The sequence below is a fragment of the Myxine glutinosa genome, chromosome 11 (assembly GCF_964187855.1).
Source record: "Myxine glutinosa chromosome 11, kmMyxGlut1.1, whole genome shotgun sequence".
In the NCBI taxonomy this organism is placed as follows: Eukaryota; Metazoa; Chordata; class Myxini; order Myxiniformes; family Myxinidae; genus Myxine; species Myxine glutinosa.
Window position 1 is genome coordinate 8,884,861 of NC_136271.1, and position 22,114 is coordinate 8,906,974.

Below are 22,114 nucleotides of genomic sequence, written 5' to 3' on the forward strand. Positions count from 1 at the left end.
GATGGCGGCCGACCACGTGACTGATGACGTCATCATTAACATATTATATTCACCATGGAGAGTTCTTTACAATGAGCCATGTCTCAATTTTTTCTGTTCAGCACTTTTGGAGATATAGTGGTGCAAATTTTTGCCGTTTTTCCAAGATGGCGGCCGACCACGTGACATATGACGTCATCATTAACATATTTTATTCCCCATGGAGAGTTCTTTACAATGAGCCATGTCTCAATTTTTTCTGTACAGTACTTTCGGAGATATAGAGGTGCAAAGTTTTTCGGTTTTTCCAAGATGGCGGCCGAACCACGTCACCGATGACGTCATCAATTGGGCACAGTCTATTCCAGGGCAAGACCAATATGTGTGCAAAGTTTGGCGATTCTCCGTGCAACGGTGTAGACGCAGTGCTGCAGACAGACAGACAAACAGACACACAGACAGATGAAAAATCGGTCAAAGACCGAGGACTTGCCGGAATGTACTTTTTTATCGGCCATTTAGAACAAATATGGCGGCCGAACTACGTGATACATGACGTCATCATTAACATATTTTATTCCCCATGGAGAGTTCTTTACAATGAGCCATCTCTCAATTTTTTCCATTCTGTACTTTTGGAGAAAAAGTGGTGCAAAGTTTTCCCGTTTTTCAAAGATGGCGGCCGAACCACGTGACCAATGGCATCATCATTAACATATTTTATTCCCCATGGAGAGTTCTTTACAATGAGCCATGTCTCAATTTTTTCTATTCAGCACTTTCGGAGATATAGAGGTGCAAAGTTTTTCGGTTTTTCCAAGATGGCGGCCGAACCACGTCACCGATGACGTCATCAATTGGGCACAGTCTATTCCAGGGCAAGACCAATATGTGTGCAAAGTTTGGCGATTCTCCGTGCAACGGTGTAGACGCAGTGCTGTAAACAGACAGACAAACAGACAAACGAACAGATCAACATACTTGCCGGAATTTTTTTTCCGGCAAGTAACAAACAAGCACACAAACGAAGACTTCTCCAGTGATAAATTAGATGATTCCTATTGTTATAATATTATTATTATATTCCTATTATTATTATTATTATTATTATCATTATTAATATTATCATTTTTGGAGCAAGTGCGGTGTCCACTTTACAGTATTGTCATATCATGTTTTTCTGCTGCTGTTTTATTTGAAAAACTCTTCATTTGTTTCCACAGGGTGCTCGCGTTGTGAAGCACGTCATCCCAAGTGGTCTGGACCCCAAATCTTCCAGCAATGCCTGGAGGCCCAGCACGAAAAGAGGGATGACAAGTTGTGGTCAAGTGAGTTTGGTGTGTTCTATTTGAGAAGATTTTTTTTTTTTTTTTTTTTTTTTGTATACTGAATCGAGGCTCGTGAAAGAGCGAACATTTATTTCACAAACAAATCAACCAGACAAACAAAATATATAAAAAGAGGGAGCGAAAGACAAGATGGGGGGAGAAGGGGAAACACACAAACACAACATTTGAGAGCAGGGAGATGTTCTGGAGGGATAGGGCTTAGGGGGAGGAGGCGTGGGAAGGGAGGTGGGTGGGGTGGGAGAAGTATAAAACACAAGGACACCAAGGACACCAAGGACTTCCAGGACAGAAGTTGGTATTTCAAAAAAGTGGATTTGGGGTGAAATTAGCGGGGGTAGAAAATATCAAGGTTTTGGATGGGGGAAGATAAGAGATGGTGGTGAACAGCTGTTTTAAAGACCTGGAGGGAGGAGTGGGATTGAAGAGAGTGAGGGAGTTTGTTCCAGAGGCGGGAGAAAAGTGGAATGAAGGAGTGAAGGTGAGCAGAGAGTCTTGATTTTGGCAGTTTAACCATAAGAGGGTTGCAGGCAGATCTTGTGTGACCTGTAGGAATATTTGGGGGACAGAGCCCAGAGAGAGCTGGGGGGGGGGCAAGGCCAGAGAGGAGTCAGTAGAAGACGGAAAGACCACCAACCTGCCTGCAGTGAGTGAGTGAAAGGCCCTTGGAGTTAGCTTCATCACGGGAGATTCCAATGATTCTGAACGCTTTGGTTTCAATAGCGTGAAGACGAGCTAGGTGTGAGGCAGGAGGACCAGCCCAGAGGGGAGAGCAGTATTCCATTGAGCTGCGGATGAAAGCCTTGTATGTGGTGAGGAGCTCAGGTGTGCCAAGGAAGGACTTCGCACGACGGAGGATGCCCAGTCAGCGACTGGCTTTGGAGGCCAGATTTGAAATGTGGTTTTCCCAGGAAAGATCATGGCAGATAGTGAGACCCAAAAGCTTGAGTGACAGAACTTCTTGGAGAGGATTATACAGAAAGTGGATGGTAGGGTTGTCCAGTCGGTCTTTTCGGAGAGACATCGTAAGAGTGAGATTTTTCAGGATTGAAAGACATGTTCCACTTGTTTGCCCAGTCTGTGATTTTGTCCAGGTCTGCAGAGAGTGAGGAGGCTGCAGACTGCCGATCTGAGGGATGAAGAATGGAGCGACAGAGAGTAGAGTCATCAGCAAAGAGATAGAGAGGATTTTCAAGAGAGTCAGAGAGATCATTGATGAAAACCAGAAAAAGCACAGGGCCCAGAAAACTGCCTTGGGGAACTCCAGCCTGAACAGGAAGAGGAGATGAGAGAAACCCATTCAGGGCCACACGTTGACTACGACTAGAGAGGAAGTCCGCCAGCCATGCGTGGAGATTTCCATGGATACCAAAGGAGGAGAGTTTGGTGAGCAGAGCAGGGTGCTAGATCGTATCGAAGGCACGTGATATGTCAAGGGAGACAGCTCTAATTTCCTGTTTGGCATTGAGGACCTTCATCCATTGTTGAGAAAGCAGAAGCAGCATGTCCAGAGTAGGGTGACCAGGTCTGAAATCAAATTGATGATCAGAGATCAAGCCATTGGAGAAGAGGAAAGATTTCATATCTGAAGCAATGATGGATTCCATGACTTTGCTGATAATTTGGAGAAGGCTGATTGGTCTGTGGTTGATAGGATCCGTTTTTGCACCTTTTTTGTGCAAAGCGGTGATGTTGGCTGATTTCCAAGCAGATGGCAGATGACCTTGAGCAAAAGAGAGGGTGAAGAGAACAGAGAGAGGGAGTGAAAGAGCGGTAGAACAGGATTTTAGGACCCGTCGGCTGATGCCGTCAGGTCCAGTTACAGAATCAGAGTCGAGGGTTGACAGAAACTTTTCCACCTTGTCAGGAGGAAAGGACACAGAGTCCAGGAGCAGCTGGGTACGACTGGGTACGGTGGGTACAGAGAGGGATGGGTTTGGGACACAAGATTTAGAGGCAAACACAGAGTTGAGGCATTCAGCTTTTTCACGTGTGGAGTCAGCCATGTAGCCGTTTGAGGTGAGGGAGGGGATGGAGGGGGGAACAAACACCAGAAACAGATTTGACCAGACGCCACCAGGATTTGGAAGAGGGAGACAGATAAGAGAGTTCGGTCTTGAGAATGGAGAGATATTGTTTCCTGGCTCTCCTGAGGGGGGACACACACTTGTTTCGGGCTTTGTGAAAGGAAATGAGATTTCCTTCTGTTGGATTTGCTTTCCAGGAGACGAAAGCAAGTTGTTTCTGGGCAACAGCCTCACCACAAGATTCCGTGTACCATGGACAGGAGGAAGGGTATGACAACTGAAGATGAAATGGGATAAATCTGTGCATGAGAGAGAGCAATTTACTTTGGAAGAATTCCCAGGATGAGTTGATGTCAGAGGTGGTGGAGATGGGAGACCAGTCCAGATGATTGATGGCTGCTTGAAGACCGTGCCAGTTGGCCTGAGTGAAATGCCAGACTCGTCGACGCTGAGGAGGCTCTCTGAGAATGGCCAGAGAGATGTCCACTTTAACAAGCACATGATCAGATGAGCCGATTGGAGCAGAAGAAGAGCAGCAGACATTTTCAGGGAAGTTAGTCATAACCAAGTCCAGAAGAGAAGATGCTCCGTTGACTGAGATCCGGGTCGGGAAATTGACAGATTGTGTCAGTCCCAGTGAGTCGCAGAAGTCCTTTGCTGAAGAGCCATGGCTGGTGAGAGAGGTACCCACACCCAGCCAACTGGCATGGTGACAAGTGAAATCACCACATATGAGGAAGAGAGAGTTGGGATGGGTAGATAGAAGTTGGTCCATATTATCAGACAGCGAGATGTAGATGGAGTCATCACTGTTTGGTGGACGGTACAACACACATGTGAACAAAAGGTGGGAGCGAAGGGGAAGCCGTAGCCAAAGGTATTCCTGGGGGTGAGGTGGAGAAAGAGGGCAGTGCAGAGCGAGTGAGGACCCAGAAGGGGTGATGGGGAAGTTTTGGAGGGGAGGGGAGGGGTGATGGGGAAGATTTGGAGGGGAGGGGCAAAGGGGTAGATTTGGAGGGGAGGGGTGATGGGGAAGTTTTGAAGGGGAGGGGTGATGGGGAAGTTTTGGAGGGAAGGGGTGATGGGGAAGTTTTGGAGGGAAGGGGTGATGGGGAAGTTTTGGAGGGAAGGGGTGATGGGGAAGATTTGGAGGGGAGGGGTGAGATTGGATTTTGAAAAGTGTACGATTAATGGGAAACGTACATTTATTGCAAAATGAGTTTCTTGAGACCTTCGAGTCAAAAATACGTTTGAGGACGCTGAAGGAGGGGTGGAGTGCAGTCGAGTTTCGGGAATGTAGAAAAGAGAAACTGTAAGAGATGGAATTTTTTTTTTGGAATGAATAGATTTGGTGAGTATGTCGAAAGCATCCTTTTATAGAAGAAGAAGAAAAATGTGTTATTATATACGACAGAATACAGTTCTTCAGGGGAAAGTTTAAACATTTTTAACAACGTGATCACGTGATCACGAACAACGTGATCGAAGAACGAACAAACAAATAAGAACAACGAATAAATGAATAAGAACAGAGAAGGAAATATGATTTGTGCTGATTTGATGCTGATTTGTGTCGATTTAACGTTAAAACATCAAACTTTCCTTTCTTCTCTCATTTATTCTTTTGACACCTCACCAATGACACCTCCTTTGTTTTATTCCCATTTCCTTCCTCAAGGATGTATGTCGACAGTTTCGATCTCTGCTGAACAAAATTACACCAGAAAATTTTGGCCGGTTGATAATTCAGATGAAGAGCGTCAATATCCCCAAAGAAGAAGATCTTGAGGACATTGTACAGCTTGTCCTGGACAAGGCGATATTGGATTCCACATTTTCTGAGGTGTATGCACACATGTGTCACCACCTTGCAAAGGTGAGTTAAGTTAACCACTACCACAACTCATGAAAGGAAGAACACCATACCAACAGACATCATTTTCTGAAACTTGTGAAAATATCTGCTCTGTGCCCCCTCCTACCCCCTCCTACCACCACCCCCTCCTACCGCCTCCTACCACCCCTCCTACCCTCTCCGATCACCCCCTCTTACCACCACCTCCTACCACCCCATCCTACCACCTCCTCCTACCACCTACTCCTGCGACCTCCTACCACAGCCTCCTACCACCTCCTCATACCACCTCCTCCTACCACCCCCTCTTACCACCTCCTACCACCCCCTCTTACCACCTCCTACCACCCCCTACAACCACCTCCTCATACCACCTCCTCCTACCACCCCCTCTTACCACCTCCTACGACCCCCTCCAACCACCTCCTCCTACCACCCCCTCTTACCACGTCCTACCACATCCTCCTACCACCCCCTACTACCACCTCCTCATACCCCCTCCTCCTACCACCTCCTCATACCACATCCTCATACCACCTACGCCTACCACATCCTCCTACCACCCCTTACTACCACCTCCTCATACCACCTCCTACCACATCCTCCTACCACCTCATCTTACCACATCCTCCTACCACCTCCTCATACCACCTCCTCCTACCACCCCCTCTTACCACCTCCTACCACCACCTCCTACCACCCCCTCTTAAAACCTCCTACTACCACCTCCTCATACCACCTCCTCCTACCACCTCCTCCTACCACCACCTCCTACCACCTCCTCCTTCCACCCCCTCTTACCACATCCTACCACCTCCTCCTACCACCCCCTACTACCACCCCTCCTACCCTCTCCGATCACCCCCTCTTACCACCACCAACTACCACCCCATGCTACCACCTCCTCGTACCACCTACTCCTACAACCTCCTACCACAGCCTCCTACCACCCCCTACTACCACCTCCTCATACCCCCTCCTCCTACCACCTCCTCATACCACATCCTCATACCACCTACTCCTACCACATCCTCCTACCACCCCTTACTACCACCTCCTCATACCACCTCCTGCCGCATCCTCCTACCACCTCCTCTTACCACCTCCTACCACATCCTCCTACCACCTCCTCATACCACCTCCTCCTACCACCCCCTACCACCCCCTCTTACCACCTCCAACCACCCCCTATTACCACCTCCTCATACCACCTCCTCCTACCACCTCCTCCTACCACCACCTCCTCCTACCACCCCCTCTTACCACATCCTACCACCTCCTCCTACCACCCCCTACTACCACCTCCTCATACCTCCTCCTCCTACCACCTCCTTATACCACATCCTCCTACCACCTCCTCATACCACCCCCTCCCACCACCCCCTCTTACCACCTCCTACCACCTCCTCCTACCACTCCCTACTACCACCTCCTCATACCACCTTCTCCTACCACCCCCTCTTACCACCTCCTACCACATCCTCCTACCACCTCCTCCTACCACCTACTTCTACCACCTCCTACCACCCCCTCCTACCACTCCCTACTACCACCTCCTCATACCACCTTCTCCTACCACCTACTCCTACCACCCCCTCTTACCACCTCCTACCACATCCTCCTACCACCTCCTCCTACCACCTCCTCATACCACCTTCTCCTACCACCTACTCCTACCACCCCCTCTTACCACCTCCTACCACATCCTCCTACCACCTCCTCCTACCACCCCCTCTTACCACCTCCTACCACCTCCTCCTACCACCTCCTTCTACCACCCCCTCCTTCCCCACTCCCCTCCTTCCCCACTCCCCTTTTCACAAACTGATACACAGTGCGCATTACTCTCATTTCCTTGGTGATATTTCCTCCCAAACTTGTTTACCCTCTATTACAGGCCTCACTGCACTCCTTCCCATCTTTTTTTCACTTTTGATTTTCTCAATTTATCTCCCTTCACCCACACCTCTTCAGAAAGTATTTAATAAATAGGTACCCCCTTTTCTTTAATAACATCCACCATTCTTTAATGTTTTCATAGATTGAGGTACAAGAAAGAGATAAACCAGGAAAGGTCCTCAACTTCCACACGCTCCTCATTGAAAGCTGCAAGAATGAGTTGAGAATGGGGAATGATGGGAGCTCCAGCTCGGATGATGACGCGTCCAAAGAGAAAGGTCGACAGCGCGCGCTGGGCCACGTGGTCTTCATCGGGGAGCTTTTCAACGCACAGGTATTGGACGAATCGTTTATCACCAACACAGGTAAGGGATTGCTCCAGGATGGGAATGAGCAATCTCTCGAGTGCTTCTGTCGTCTCATTGGAGTTGCTGGAAAGGTCATCGACTCGACGCAATCCAAAATGGTAATGAACCTTCACTTTGGAGTTTCCATAAACACCTTTACTCTTCAACTTCCCCTTTAAAATCATCCTTCTTGCTCGTCTTCGTTTTGCTCACCGAGCACCATGTTTTTCTGTCTTCACAGATGGATGAGTATTTCACATTGTTGGACAAATTAATGAAGGAGCGGAAAATGGCGCCACGCATCCGTTTCATGCTCCAGCATCTGGTAGATCTTCGTATGGTAAGTCATACCTATCGTCCTCAGGTGTGCCAATTCACAATGAATACCTGACCTGTTTCAAGCCGTCTAACGTTCCTGTTCCTCGAGCTCGGTGATGCTGATCTTTAGACGCCTCCGGCATCCTCAAAGATAACTTCTTGTGATCGTTTTTGTCGGTTTTCTTCTGTTTATTTTGCTGTGTATATGTTTACTGTGACCTTCGAGTTCGGTTTTGTTTTGAAATTCGTGCAAACTCGCGAGTATTAGTCACATTTTTCATACCATGTTTTTTGAGGCCTACCCAGTTCCCTCGTTAGTCGTTGTGTGTCCATGATCGTCCTTTCCCTGTACTACCTTTTTTTTATTTTCACCTTTTACTTCCTCCCAACTTTTACCCTTTGTTCAATGTCTTAAATAAAAGGAAAAAAAAGAGTAAATTCCTCCTCACCCCCCGCGAGCACGTGTTGTCTCACCCCTCCCATCCTCCTTTCCTCCATCTTTTCCTCTCTTTTCCGGTTCCGGCCGATGTCACCTTTCAATCCCCATTCTGTTCATGAAGTATAATCACCATACTCCTTCACAATGTCTTTCAACCTTTCTCTTTTTTACTCAAATCTGCTTTCACTGGAAAAAAAAAGATAAAAGAAAGGTCCTCCCATAATAAGCACGTGATTCTATACACCTCCTCCTTCCTTCGAGTTCCGTTACTGACTTGCTAACCTCCTTCTGTTCTTCTTCTTCTCCTTCTGAACCTGTCTCCAATCATCGTCCCCCAGCCTCCCCGAAACAGTCTTCACTGTTTTGTTTTAAAATGTTTAAACTTCCTTCTTCCGTGTTGTTTACTCTCTTCCATTACAATTCACTCCTCTTCTTCTTTTCAAAAGGCTGTTTTCAAATCGCTCTTTAAATCATTCCGTTTATAAAAGTTTCATCTCTTGCAGTTTTTCCCTTCTCCAAACTCTAAACTCACCTTCATTCCACCATTCCTCCAACGTTTTCAAATGTATCTGACTTGAAAATCCCAAGAACCCCCATTTGTTTGCAGTTGATGTTCGTATTTCATTAATCGTTGCTTTTGTACATCTTCAGTGCCAAACGCTTCCCTGTCTGTTCCCTCCTCTCTTGGTACTCGCCCCTATCCTACCAACCCGATCTCTTAACAGCATCCCACTCCATTCCCCCATTTCATCACTACCTGCCCCCTACCACACCCCTTCAAAACTCCTCCCACACCCCTTCCCATCATTTCTCCCCCATCAACCCTCCCATTTAAATCCCCCCACTCCCCCCCCCCCCACACACACATCTCCCCTTCTAATCTCCCCCCTCAACCCTCCCCTTCAACTGTCATCATGCCAGCTGGCTGGGTGTGGGTACCTCTCTCACCAGCCATGGCACCTCAGCAAAGGACTTCTGTGACTCATTGGGACTGACACAATCTGTCAATTTCCCGACCCGGATCTCAGTCAATGGAGCATCTTCTCTTCTAGACTTGGTTATGACAAACTTCCCTGCAAATGTCTGCTGCTCTTCTTCACCCTCTCTCTGTTCTCTTCACCCTCTCTTTTGCTCAAGGTCATCTGCCATCAGCTTGGAAATCAGCCAACATCACCACTTTACACAAAAAAGGTGCAAACATAGATCCTTGCAACTACAGACCAATCACCCTGCACCCAATAATCGGCAACGTCATGGAATCCATCATTGCTTCTGATATTAATTCCTTCCTCTTTTCCAATGGCTTGATCTCGGATTATCAATTTCATTTCAGACCAGGTCACTCTATGCTGGACATGCTGCTTCTGCTGTCTCAACAATGGATGGAGGTCCTCAATGCCAAACAGGAAATCAGAGCCATCTTCCTTGACATATCACGTGCCTTCGATACGGTCTGGCACCCCGCCCTGCTCACCGAACTCTCCTCCTATGATATCCATCGAACCTCCATGCATGGCTTGCGGACTTCCTCTCTGGTTGCAGTCAATGTGTGGCCCTCAATGGAATCCTCCCATCTCCACATCCTGTTCAGGCTGGAGTTCCCCAAGGCAGTGTTCTGCGCCCTATGCTTTTTCTGGTCTTCATCAATGATCTCTCCGACTCTCTGGAAAACCTCTCTATCTCTTTGCTGATGATTCAACTCTCTGCCGCTCCATTCCTCATCCCTCCGATCAGCAGTCTGCAGCCTCCTCACTCTCTGCAGACCTGGACAAAATCACAGACTGGTCAAACAAGTGCAACATGTCTTTTAATCCTGACAAATTATCACACTCTCACGATGTCTCTCTGAAAAGGCCGACTGGACAACCCTCCAATCTACTTTCTCAACAATCCTCTCCAAGAAGTTCTGTCACTCAAGATTTTGGGTCTCACTATCTGCCATGATCTTTCCAGGGAAAACAACATTTCCAACTGGCCTCCAAAGCCAGTCGCCGACTGGGCATCCTCCGTCATGCGAAGTCCTTTCTTGGCACAGCTGAGCTCCTCACCATGTGCAAAGGTTTCAAAAACAGCTCAATGGAATACTGCTCTCCCCGATGGGCCGGTGCTGCTGCCTCCCACCTAGCTCGGCTTCACGTTGTTGAAACCAAAGCTTTCATCCGCAGCTCAATGGAATACTGCTCTCCCCTCTGGGCTGGTGCTCCTTCCTCACACCGAGCTCGGCTTCACGTTGTTGAAACCAAAGCTTTTAGAATCATTGGAATTTCCCGTGATGAAACTAACTCCGAGGGCCTTTCACTCACTCACCGCAGGCAGGTAGGTGGTCTTTCTATCTTCTACCGACTCTTGTCCGGCCTAGCCCCCCCAGCTCTGTCTGTGCTCTGTCCCCTAAATATTCTTACAGAACACACAAGATCTCTCAGCAACCCTCTTCTGGTGAAACAGGCAAAATCAAGACTCTCTGCTCACCTTCACTCTTTCATTCCTCTTTTCTCCCACCTCTGGAACAAACTCCCTCATTCTCTTCAATCCCACTCCTCCCTCCTGGTCTTCAAAACAGCTGTTCACCACCATCTCTTGTGTTCCCACATCCAAAACCTTGATCTTTTGTACCCCCATTAATCCACTCCAAGCCCATCTCTTCAAATTCCGTTTTCTTTCCTGAAATCCCCTGTAGCATCCATCTTGTTTATACCGTGTACCCCACCCCAGCCCTCTCCCTTGCACAGATCTCCCAATGTACCTGTTCTCTACTGTTGTTGTGCTTCCCTATCTCCCCCTCTTGTCTCCTGCTCCCTTTATTTAGTACAGCGGATAAGCTCTCATATTTTAACAAATTGTGCACTTTTTGAGAAAAGCATGAAATTTCTAGCATAGTTAGTATATACCATAAGGTTTATTTTCAGACGTGGAGGGAAGTCAGATTTGACCTCTGAGGACCGTGAGAGGTCAAATCCAAAATGGCCGCCAGTCCACCGAGTCTAATGTTCAAACGCGCTTAATTTTGGAACCAAATAGTGTAGAAAAACATTATAGGTGTCATTTCCAACTAAATTGGGGGTGCCCATTCATTTGGTGATACTTTTGAGATCGGCAGAACTCAAGGACATGCATTTAGGTCACGGTCAAGGTCTAATTACGTTAAATATCTATTTTTATGATACTGCAGTTGGAACTGCTATTGGAAAAAGTTCATTTGAACTTTTAAAACTTAATTTTTTCAGGTACAGGGAGGGATAGGTACAGAGCACCCAAAGACCAGAAATGATGAAAAAAAGTGCTTACACTGCAAGGAATGATGCAATAACCTCTGAAAAAATAACTGTAGTTAACCAAGTATGTCCACCAATGCTTACATTAAATCAAGTGCAATGATGAAAATTGGTAATGATCTAAATCTAACAGTCTCCAGAACAGACGCACAGTGCAATGCACTTGAATGCAGCTTTGGCACACTTGCAGCGTCCAGTGCACCCTTTCTTGCAGCCACAGTCGATCAATTCATGGCACGATTTTGATGCTTCAGGAAGAGTGGTCCAAAGAGGCTGCCACCCAGTTGTCTCCTTTGTCCAGCCCCAGTCAGATGGCTCTGGCATCTCTGGATCCATGACCAATGCCTGGTTACAACAGTTGGCCTGGTAGCAAGTGCGCCTGATGTGCTGCTTGAGTGTTGCCTGGGTTGGAGGAATGTTCTCTAGAGTTGTACACTTCTGTGTGAAGAGCTGTTTCCTGGCATCATTCACTTCTGTGCTCTCACTGGTTCTATCGTACATCAGCACCACAAATCGCTCTAGCAGTAACATTGAGCCTTCACTGACCTCACTTGGCATGCCTAGGAGTTCATTTAGAGCATCATTCACCTCTGGGCATCCCCAATTTAGTTGGAAATGACACCTATAATGTTTTTCTACACTATTTGGTTCCAAAATTAAGCGCGTTTCAACATTAGACTCGGTGGAATGGCGGCCATTTTGGATTTGACCTCTCACGGTCCTCAGAGGTCAAATCTGACTTCCCTCCACATCTGAAAATAAACCTTATGGTATGCACTAACTATGTTAAAAATTTCATGCTTTTCTCATAAAATGCACAATTTTTGTGTTTATCTGCTGCACTAATTATATGTTTTTATACGAGTGTGTGTTAGCGCTTGTACGAGGCTTGACTTTGTTTGCAAATAAAATAAATAAAACACCACCTGCATCCATAACCGCACTGATGCTCTTCCCTTCCTTAGAATAATTGGATTCCACGTCGAAAGGTCGAGCGACCAAACGACCTTCGAACGATACGTGAGGAAGCTCGTGCAGAACAACAGTGATGAAGGAGATCACACCACTACTGAAGTTACCATGTGCTGCTGTTTCATTACACAGCATATGGTACATACACCTACACACCTACACACCTACACACATCCCACATGTCCCACATGTCTATACATGTTTAAAGTGTATGTGCCCTTCCCCCTCCCCGATAACGCCGGGTACTTCTGGCAGTAACAAATAAAATAAAAACGAAGAAATATCTCTCAGCAATTTCCCGTCTGTTAATTTATTTATTTTACATATGTGAATTACACGTTCATGCACACGTGAAATGGAGTTTGTTTTTGCACACATTAAATGAACACGTGAACCTTTACTTCCAGATAATAATGTTGAATGAAATAAGAACGAAGAAATATATGTCGGCATCATTGTTGACGTTTTTGTGACGACTGTCATCAAACGGAAAAGCAATATATATTAATGGGAAAGAAAAAGCGAATTTTTAATATATGTCGACATTTTGCTCTTCTGTTATTTTAGGCGGTGTATGATACATCGCTGCACGATTTTAAAAAATATATCTCGGCATTTTCCCATGTGTGCGTGAATGTTCTCAATTATTTCTGACACCGAGTCTAAAACCATCGATACAAATGAAATCAGAGATGGTGAGTTAGATTGGAGATAAAGGTGTGAGAGAGACTCAATGGCCTTGAAATTACAGGCCTTCGAGAATTCATTTCGTTCTATAAACGCAAACTTTCATCGGATTTTCTTCTCGGTTTTTTCCCACCGAGTCTAAAACTATGTTAGCGCCGAGTCTAAAACTATTCGAAATATCAGCGATGAAATGATATATCGAATTAGAGTTGAAATAAAAATGTGAGAGAGAGCAAGCCAGCACGGGCCTAACAGGCCTCAAATCCATGCGAGTTAATAAAATGGTGGATTATTTGTTTATGAAGCCTCTCCAAGAATGGGCGGAGCTACTCTCTAAACGGAGTAAGCCGAGTAAACGGAGCAAGTCATTTTGCCGACCGACCAGAGCCATTCAACAACCCCCAAGGGTCTTAATTGAACTAAAAGCTGAGTGCCAGCTGACATAACAATTTATAGTCTTTGTGTTGCCCCGTGTTTGTAGTTGAGTCCGCATGGAGGGTCCCTTACTACAGCCTTATAGTTACCTCAACTTTCAATTTTATTGCTTTACAATCATTTTCATTAAGCCCATTATTTGTTGGATTTTCTTCGTCTTGTCGTTTCTGTGTTTGTGGGGATTGGATAACCCCCCTCATGCTGATCGGCCCAGGTAAGGACCTCATGACTTTCGGTCCTGCGTGCACCATAAAAGGAACTGTCATTAATTCGGTTGGATTTCTCGGGAGTAACAACGATCGGCTACCCGTCATCTTGGGGTATTAATCCCAGGTGACACGACAATATCTAAAACTGAGCCATTTTTCTTTTGATGAAAAATGGAATTAAAAATAAAATTAACTCGTGAAAAGTAAATATCCATGTAATCATTCGTGTAATCATTCATGTAATCATTCATGTAATCATTCGTGTAATCGTTGATTTTAGTGGTTTAGTGTGGGCCTGCATTATTTACCAGGAGGTTGGTGCAGTGCTTTGAGTCGACAGTCTTTATCAAGAGTTGTAAAGCTAGCCATTGGGCCTGGACCCAACTCTCATGTAGGATATTTATATCGGTCACAACACAGCAGATTCAGAACTCCAAGGGGAAAAAAAAACAAAAAACGAGGAAATGCAAACATCCAAATTTACAGAGGGCCTTCCTGCAGCCTTGAGCAACATAAATGAAGACAGGTCGTCATGTAATGTACCGCAACATATGAACGTGCTGAAAAACCTTTCACACCTTGTAAAAGGGTGGCCCGGCCCTCAGGATGTTTGACTCGATGATTGGAGCAACGATGGTGATCTCGACCAGGATAGAAACCTGCAATAAGAGCTTTCCTTAACCTCTGGTACATCCTCCACAAGCATCATGAGCACCTCAATGACATCACAAAGTCTTCATGAAAGTCATCCAGATATTGTGTCCTGTATAGGAGGATAGTATCAGGGCATTAAAGCAAAGGAAAGCAATTACACTTCCTGGTACCAACATAGACATCGCAGTGTAAAAAAATTAAATGTTCATGAGGCAGTGACAGGCGGCTGGTCTTGTCCATGTGCAAATCTGGAAAAGTGACAACCAGGATTGCACTCGGATGGATTCAGGAGAATGAATAATACAAATATTGTGGGAGAGAGTTTATTGTTTTTATAGGGGTTCGGGTTAGGGTATTGAAATCAAGAATGCTGTGTTTTTTCACACATTAATAACCATAGAATTAGGACCAATAACTTTTTTCAACATAATTAATACACAAAATCAACCACACCGAAGAACCTGCCAGTATCCCTAACTTATTGTGAGGAGTGTATATTGTAAACTGGAGGAAACTCCAACACTCCAGCATGTCTTTCAATCCTGACAAATCTCACACTCTTACGATGTAGTCAGGTTCACGATGTCAATAAATTATATTTCGTTCAAATTCATGGTAGATGAGCAAACCTATACATTTTTGGAAAGGTTAGAGCATAAGGAAACTAAAAATCAATGTTTACATTTGGAGAGATACCCGTATGGCGGCCATTTTGGATTTTCAAAATGGCCACTGTAAAATACATATTTTGTTCTATTTCTGCCTCGAATTACCCTAAAAACTTTTAAAAATATACTAAACCTATATTTTCAGGGACAAGGAATCCAATGAAAGTATCAAATTAGTGCTATGGGGAATGGTAAGACACGAATCAAAGGTTTTGAATTGCAAAATACTGTCTTTATATTCGCGATAAGTTGCATAATCAAATACATGTTATCATTTTGTACAGGCAGTTAATAACATCAAAATGTGTCACAATAATTCATATCACCAAACATACACAGGCAGTCAGCAAAATCATATATACACATGCAGTCAGTATAACTTCACATCTACACAGGCAGTCAATGACAAAATATACACAGGCAGTCAATGGCATCAAACATACACGATTACAGAATACTAGCCGAATCCCGTGGAACATCCACGGAAGGGAGGATGTGGTGTATGGATAGAGTGTACCATTATGGATGGCATAGGGGATTTTCTTGTCCGAGTAAGAGTTAGGAAGAAAGATGAGAATGAAGAGTGCGTATATGAACAACGATCGCCGACACCGGCACAAATGCATGCTCTGGATTGTCCACTCAGTGGACGGCTTGCTTTCGCTTTCGCCTTCGCCCGTCCAATCAGCGGACGGCTTGCTTCGCCTTCGCCCGTCCAATCAGCGGACGGCTTGCTTCGCCTTCGCCCAGCAGACGCCAATACGATGGCGTCGTATCGGCAGTTAATCGGATGCTTTTGGGCCCCAACGTCGGCTAATTCAGATTTTTCGAGTATGGCTGTCCGTGATAAACAAAGAGCGCGGTTCGTAGATCGTAAATCCATTAGTGCCGTGGGCATCGGGTCACTGGGTGCGGCGTAAAAGGGATAACAAAGTCGAGTCCTTACGCTATTATTATATAGATTTCTCCCCATATTGTCATCATAAAGCTTTGGTGAAAATTGATGACAAAACTCAAATGGTAAAAAAAAGTGACGGCCCTGACACGCAGACAGAGATACACAGACACACAGAACTAGAAGTGATCGCAAAACACTATCTCCCGCTGGCCGCTGCGCCAGGGACGGGTAATAATTAATTAAGAACGAAATAAGATGATAGAAGAGTACAAGCCTAAAAATGTGAACGTGAAAGGCAATGTAAACAATTATTATTAATTAATCGATCAGTATATAGTCTATAGACTACGGTATTACCATTCACAGAGGACTTCGTTAGGCGGTGTATAGGCTATCTCAAGTTGGTTCGGTGAAATCAATAAAATGTCGTGCTGCGAGTATATCGAGACGGATGTAGGGCTGATATTGTCGCATGACGTGGACGAGCCGGCGGAAAGTCCTCACAATTGCACAAGTTTATTTTGAATCGCCCAAGTTTGTTTTGCTTTTGCATCGCCCAAGTTTATTTTGAATCGCACTTCCGGTGGGAATGCCGGCGCGCAGCGTGACCGCCAGTATTCCCCAGTATTATGATTGACGCTCGGCTGCGTCTGTGAGGGAGTCAATCGACGGCAGCCAATGTCCCGCTGGTGGAGCTTTCCCGCGGTATTTTCGGGATCTCAGCATATGGCCCTTTCTCTGGGCGCTTTTTTCCTCATCCTTACTGCGGTGGGAACGATCTTCCTATGTTGCTTTGGCGACCTATGTTATTCTGTTATGAGGAAGAAGTTTGTCGCTCGGGAAGTGCAGGACACGCTCTGTCCGGGAGAGACAGCAGATAACCTGTTTTGGTTCGTACAGGTGCGAAATGTCGCTGTCTTCACGTCTTAACGATTTTCCCTTCCTGGGTTGTCGAACATTGATCGACATGTCCTTTATTATCCGCACGGGTGTATATCAATATAATGATGTAATGTATGTACTCCACTTCAAACCGTCACACTTCCCACCTGTCAGGTTATATTGCTAGTGCTCCCTCCACTCCATCTAAAATATGACGAGAGACTTTAATGTTAATTTTCTTATTAAAACCAAAATCAGTGTTGACTGTGTTAAAGGTTTTTTATTGATATCCTGAATTTATTTAATTGTAAACTGCTTGTTCTTACTACACCACCTGGTAATTACCACCTGTGTAACGAACTCTTCTTCCTCAATTTTTTAACATTATATTATCCGCTATATACATATATACACACACACACACATTGAACCCCCTAACTTGACCAGGAAGCAAGGCACAGATTGAGTCTCACCCCAGCAATTGCTGCACAACCTGTTAGCAACAAGTGTCCTCTGCCCTGCTCCACCCAACAGTTAGGAGGTTTGCAGTCAGGAATATTAAATTTAACCATAGACGCACACTAACCCTATGACTTGACATGACGCTGACGTCATGAGCATAAATTACACCATGACGTCGTGTGTGTGTGTGTGTGTGTGTGTGTGTGTGTGTGTGTGTGTGTGTGTGTGTGTGTGTGTGTGTGTGTGTGTGTGTGTGTGTGTGTGTGTGTGTGTGTGTGTGTGTGTGTGTGTGTGAGAGAGAGAGATAAGGATGGCTGTCCATTCCTTGATCCACTGATTGGCTGGGTGAGATTAGGTGCACTGTGATTGGCTCCTATCAAGATACCTCTTGGTAAGTGTGACAGAACGTGCTCGTTTGGACCTGGAAACAGAATTATGACGGGCGCGTTACGGCACGGCTTACCAAGAGGATATCACAATCGATATGCTCTACCTGCACGTTTTTCATTCAGTGTGAAAAACAAACAAACCAATTGTTAAAATGATTATCAAATATCGAACGCATCGGCGTTACTGGTCTTCCAACGACACAGTACTTATAGGCCCGGCAGAAGGATCATGTTATTACCCAACCCTTGTGGGGTATATTGATCACAGTAGATCTTCGCTCAGTGCTGTAAGTCAAACTTACCTCACAGATGTCGGGATTCCTCCAAATTTCTTTGTTTAATGTTATAAACGGCATTAGCGACTATTTAAAAAAGCTAATGATGTGTTTATGGTTTATAATATTTTACAAGCCCGGCTTCGCCGCAAGCCTCATGTCTTGTTGTTATCCTCTTGGTAAGCCGTGACGTAACGAACCGTGTCATAATTCTGTTTCTGGGTCCAAACGCGCGCGTTACGTCACGGCTTACCAAGAAGAAAGGCTTATTAAAAGCTCATATTCAAAATCTAATTCAATGTTTTTGTGATTGGAACTCATGCCCAAAATAATTATGTTGAAATCTCGAGTGAAATCGGAAGATAATTCGGGAAAAAATAATTTTTTAAAACCCAATTATATAATTCAATAATACGTTCCGTGGGAGTGAGGTAAAACTGTTCCAAACCAGCAAAAATAAATGTTATATTCACAATCACCATGAGTTCTCTATAACTTTTCTCATCAAGGTGAAAAAGACCCACAGCGACGATTAAAACCATCAAATGTCGAAAGGTTGCAGCCCATCGGTGTCGCAGGCGTTCTGAAACACACTTTGTGTAGGCCTCAGGCTTCAAGCCTTCCGGTGTATGGGATAATTCCTTTATGGCCCAGTGAATTGTAATCAATCCAAGCTATTGTATATTAGCACGATGTATTATATATTCACATAAGCAATAGTCAATCTTTGGCTTCATGACATAACCCGTGTTGTTATTTGCTTGAGGCATCGAACAATGCAGGCAGCGTTCTGTGCCTATGCACCGCCTGCGGTAATCTTCATCCTGATGAAGCAGCACTTACGAGGAAGGAAGAAATCCCGCCTAACGTTTTGACCCGTTCATGTTTAGAATCCCATTTCGACCCGTCCTGTTTCCCATTCCCTTATTGCAAATATAATTGATCGAACAATATCCATAACTTTGTGTATATAATGCCATGTGATGTGTTGAGTTCTGTGCACCCGTCATGATTGTATCGTATCGGCTTATTAAAAGCTGATATATTTGATTTTTATTTTGCACCGTATTCTGATTTTATTTTATTACCGGCCAAGGATAGCGGTAGCGATCTTTTTGGATTCGGATTCTACTTTTTTGTGTCAACTTTTGTTGTTTCTGTGAACGTCATTGGCATTGGCGTCATTCTGTGGTCTTGATCATCCATGAGCCTTGATGATGATAAAAAGAAAATCCAGCATTCTTTCATTATACATCTTTTTATTAATATTAATTGTTTATTTCTTAATAAAGTAATGCCACAAGTGTGCAAGATCGCCGTCCATGTCTCCGCTGTAATTTATATGGGCCGTAGTGGAGTGTTTCTATGTATGTTCATACATACATAGAAACATGTATGTCTATCGTTGGAAAGGTCTCGGTGGAGTGTTTCTATTTATTATATGTCTGCACATTATGGCATCTTCTTCTTCTTTCACTGGCAATGTATTTTGTTCCCAAAAACGTCTGTTTGTGGTTTTGAACTCCAATCCATGCCCTGTACCTTCACCCGATCATCTACCATTGGAAAGGTAATTATTGATTTACTTGGTTGAAAAAAACCATTGGCATGGTTACGTATTCCGTTTGATCACACATGAGGATGAGTGGGAAAGAGAGGGGAGACAGTGGAAGGGAGGGTGAGAGAGGGGAGACAGGGAAAGTGAAGGGGTGAGAGGAGACAGGGAAAAGGAGGTGGAGAGAAAGAAAGAGAGAGAGAGAGAGATAGAGATAGAGATAGAGATACAAGGAAAGGGAGGGGGAGATGAGTGGGGAAGAGTGGGGAAGAGAGGGGAGATGGGGAAAGGGAGGGGGAGAGAGGGAAAGGGAGGGGGGAGATGAGTGGGGGAAGAGAGGGGAGACAGGGGAGGGAGTGGGGGAGACAGGGAAAGGAAGGGGTAGAGAGGGGAGTGGGAGAAGGAAAGAAGGGTGTGGGATCCTATGATAGCTTTTTCCGTCGCATGGGATGGGTACTCTTCCTCGTCTGTATATCATACTAACATAGTCACGTGAAAAAGTAAGTACACCCCATGAAAAGATTTGACTTTTTCAACATATTTCAACATCCAGCTATTTGATCTTCATTTCAACAATATTGATAGATAAAGGTGATATAATATAACAAATATCATGAAACATTTACATTTTGTAGTCCATTGTATAATTTAAATAAACATAAATGCAAATTTCGCATGTGGAAAAAGTAAGTTTTTTTTTTTTTTACTGAGCCACACTGAGGTCAAAGCGCTTTCCACATTGGTAAATTTGTCCTCCTTCCCTCTCTCCCCACTCCATTCCAAAGAAATATACTACTGTGTTGCATATTTGACACGATCAGAATTTCACTATTTGGCATGTTTTATGAAGTGGTAATTTATTGTAACTATACATTATAGTATTGGCTGGAATTCTGCGATTCAATTTGCAAGTCGTTCAATTCAACATGTATATTGTGATGTCATCATGGATGATGTCATCACGTGCACACGTATATTGTCTCTGCATCACATTACAGTACAGGAGACTTTCGGTATGTGTATTTCATAGTCTGTAATCTGGTTATTTCACCTCAGAAGTCACATAAATGCAGGATATGGACTTCCTTAAAGTTAAAAATTTTTGGGGGGATCCCAAGACCACTCAGCCCTTCCTCCTCCTTGGACAGTTATGGTAAATCAGAAATCTGGCAACTGTGATGTGTGATTGGGATGAATTCTTAGCCAAAGTATGGTAAAATGAAAGACTTATCTTCCTATTCGTGTTCAGAAAAAAAAAAAGAAAAAAAGTTGATTATAAAACAGAGACCACCGACAGACCTGCTTGTGATGAGAGCAACAGACCTGGTGCTTCAGCCTCATGGGCTTGAGTGGTTTCAATTCCACATAATCCAGGAGAGACAGATATGATGCTGGGGTCCCCACCCCAAGCAGAGAACAACACTCCATTGAGCTATAGACAAAGGCCTTGTAGATTGTGAGCATCTCTGATTTTTCCAAGGGAAGACTTCGAACAACAGAGCATCGCAGTCTGCGGTTACCTTTGGAAGCCAACTTTTCTATGTGGTCGATGCAGGTTAGATCATGGTTGATGGTGAGGCCTAGAAGTTAGAGACTGAACCGCTTCTAGTGGAAGGCCAAGGAAGTAGATAGATGATTTTGTTGGATGATAATTTTGGGGTCTTATTGTGAGATTGAGACAATTTGCAGGATTAGAGGACGTGTTCCATTTATCAGACCAGAGTGTAATAACTTCCGGATCAGCAGAGGGAGATTCTGATGCTGTCTGAAAGGAAAAGAGGGGTTTCCAGAGCATTGGAGAGGTCATTAATATAGATGAACAAGACTCAGCCCAAAACATTGCCTTGGGGATATCCAGCCTCCTCTGGGAGAGGGGAAGAGAGGATTTCATTGATGTTGACATATTGACCGAGTGAAATGGAGGAAGTCAGAAATGCAGGAATGAAGACAGCCTTCTTTACCATAGGCAGATAAATTGGCAAGCAATATCAGATCCCAAACTTTCCCAAATGCCTGAGGAAGATGTCCTAACCTCTTGTTTGATATTACGGGCCTCCAACCATTGCTGAACGAGAGAGAGGAGTATAAGCATGTCCAGAGTTGAGTGACTGGGACAGAATCCAGAACGATGGTCCGATATCAGGTTGTTTGAACCAGGAAAGGCTAGACATCAGAAGCAATGATGGATTGCATGACTTTGCTTGTAATTGGAAGCAAGCTTTACTGGCCTCTAGTTTGTAGGGTCTTTTTGCAGCATTCTTGTGGATGGGAATGATGTTTGCTGTGGTGGCCAAAGGAGAAGGATGGACTGAATAGGACAGAGTGGAAGCAAGAATGTCAGGATTTGATAAAACCAAATGGAGTGAAATGTGATGTTATTGTCATGGGTTCTCGATGACACACAGAGTACTCAGGTGACCACACCCAAGAAGGTGGTAACCACTCCCTTAGTTGCAGAGTTGGTTACAGCTTGGATTTTGAGTGATTATTTGTCTTGTCTGCAATCAAACTGACACTAGCTCAGACTGACATTCCATTGTAATCCC

The 22,114-nt window shown here is 44.7% G+C and overlaps 2 protein-coding genes across 5 annotated transcripts in view; both read left to right on the plus strand.

The window, feature by feature from the left end:
- Positions 1-12,743, plus strand: part of LOC144894169 (eukaryotic translation initiation factor 4 gamma 3-like) — a 29,398-nt gene extending 16,655 nt beyond the window's left edge. Inside the window, exons 5-9 of the mRNA XM_078786249.1 lie at positions 1,203-1,307; positions 5,031-5,228; positions 7,249-7,572; positions 7,695-7,793; positions 12,448-12,743. Of these exons, the coding sequence (XP_078642375.1) occupies positions 1,203-1,307; positions 5,031-5,228; positions 7,249-7,572; positions 7,695-7,793; positions 12,448-12,531 (810 nt within the window). The 3' untranslated portion in view covers positions 12,532-12,743. The remainder of the gene's footprint in view (positions 1-1,202; positions 1,308-5,030; positions 5,229-7,248; positions 7,573-7,694; positions 7,794-12,447) is intronic.
- A 3,835-nt stretch (positions 12,744-16,578) lies between these two features.
- Positions 16,579-22,114, plus strand: part of TMEM62 (transmembrane protein 62) — a 113,210-nt gene continuing 107,674 nt past the window's right edge. For 3 of the 4 annotated variants that reach the window (XR_013624890.1, XR_013624891.1, XM_068130128.2), the window contains exon 1: positions 16,600-16,905. Coding sequence is in view for 2 of the 4 variants with exons in the window: in XM_068130128.2 (XP_067986229.1) it covers positions 16,684-16,905 (222 nt within the window). In the remaining 2 variants the exon portion in view is untranslated. Of the gene's footprint in view, positions 16,906-22,114 lie in introns of all 4 variants that reach the window. The other variant, XM_068130123.2, reaches the window with a different exon arrangement.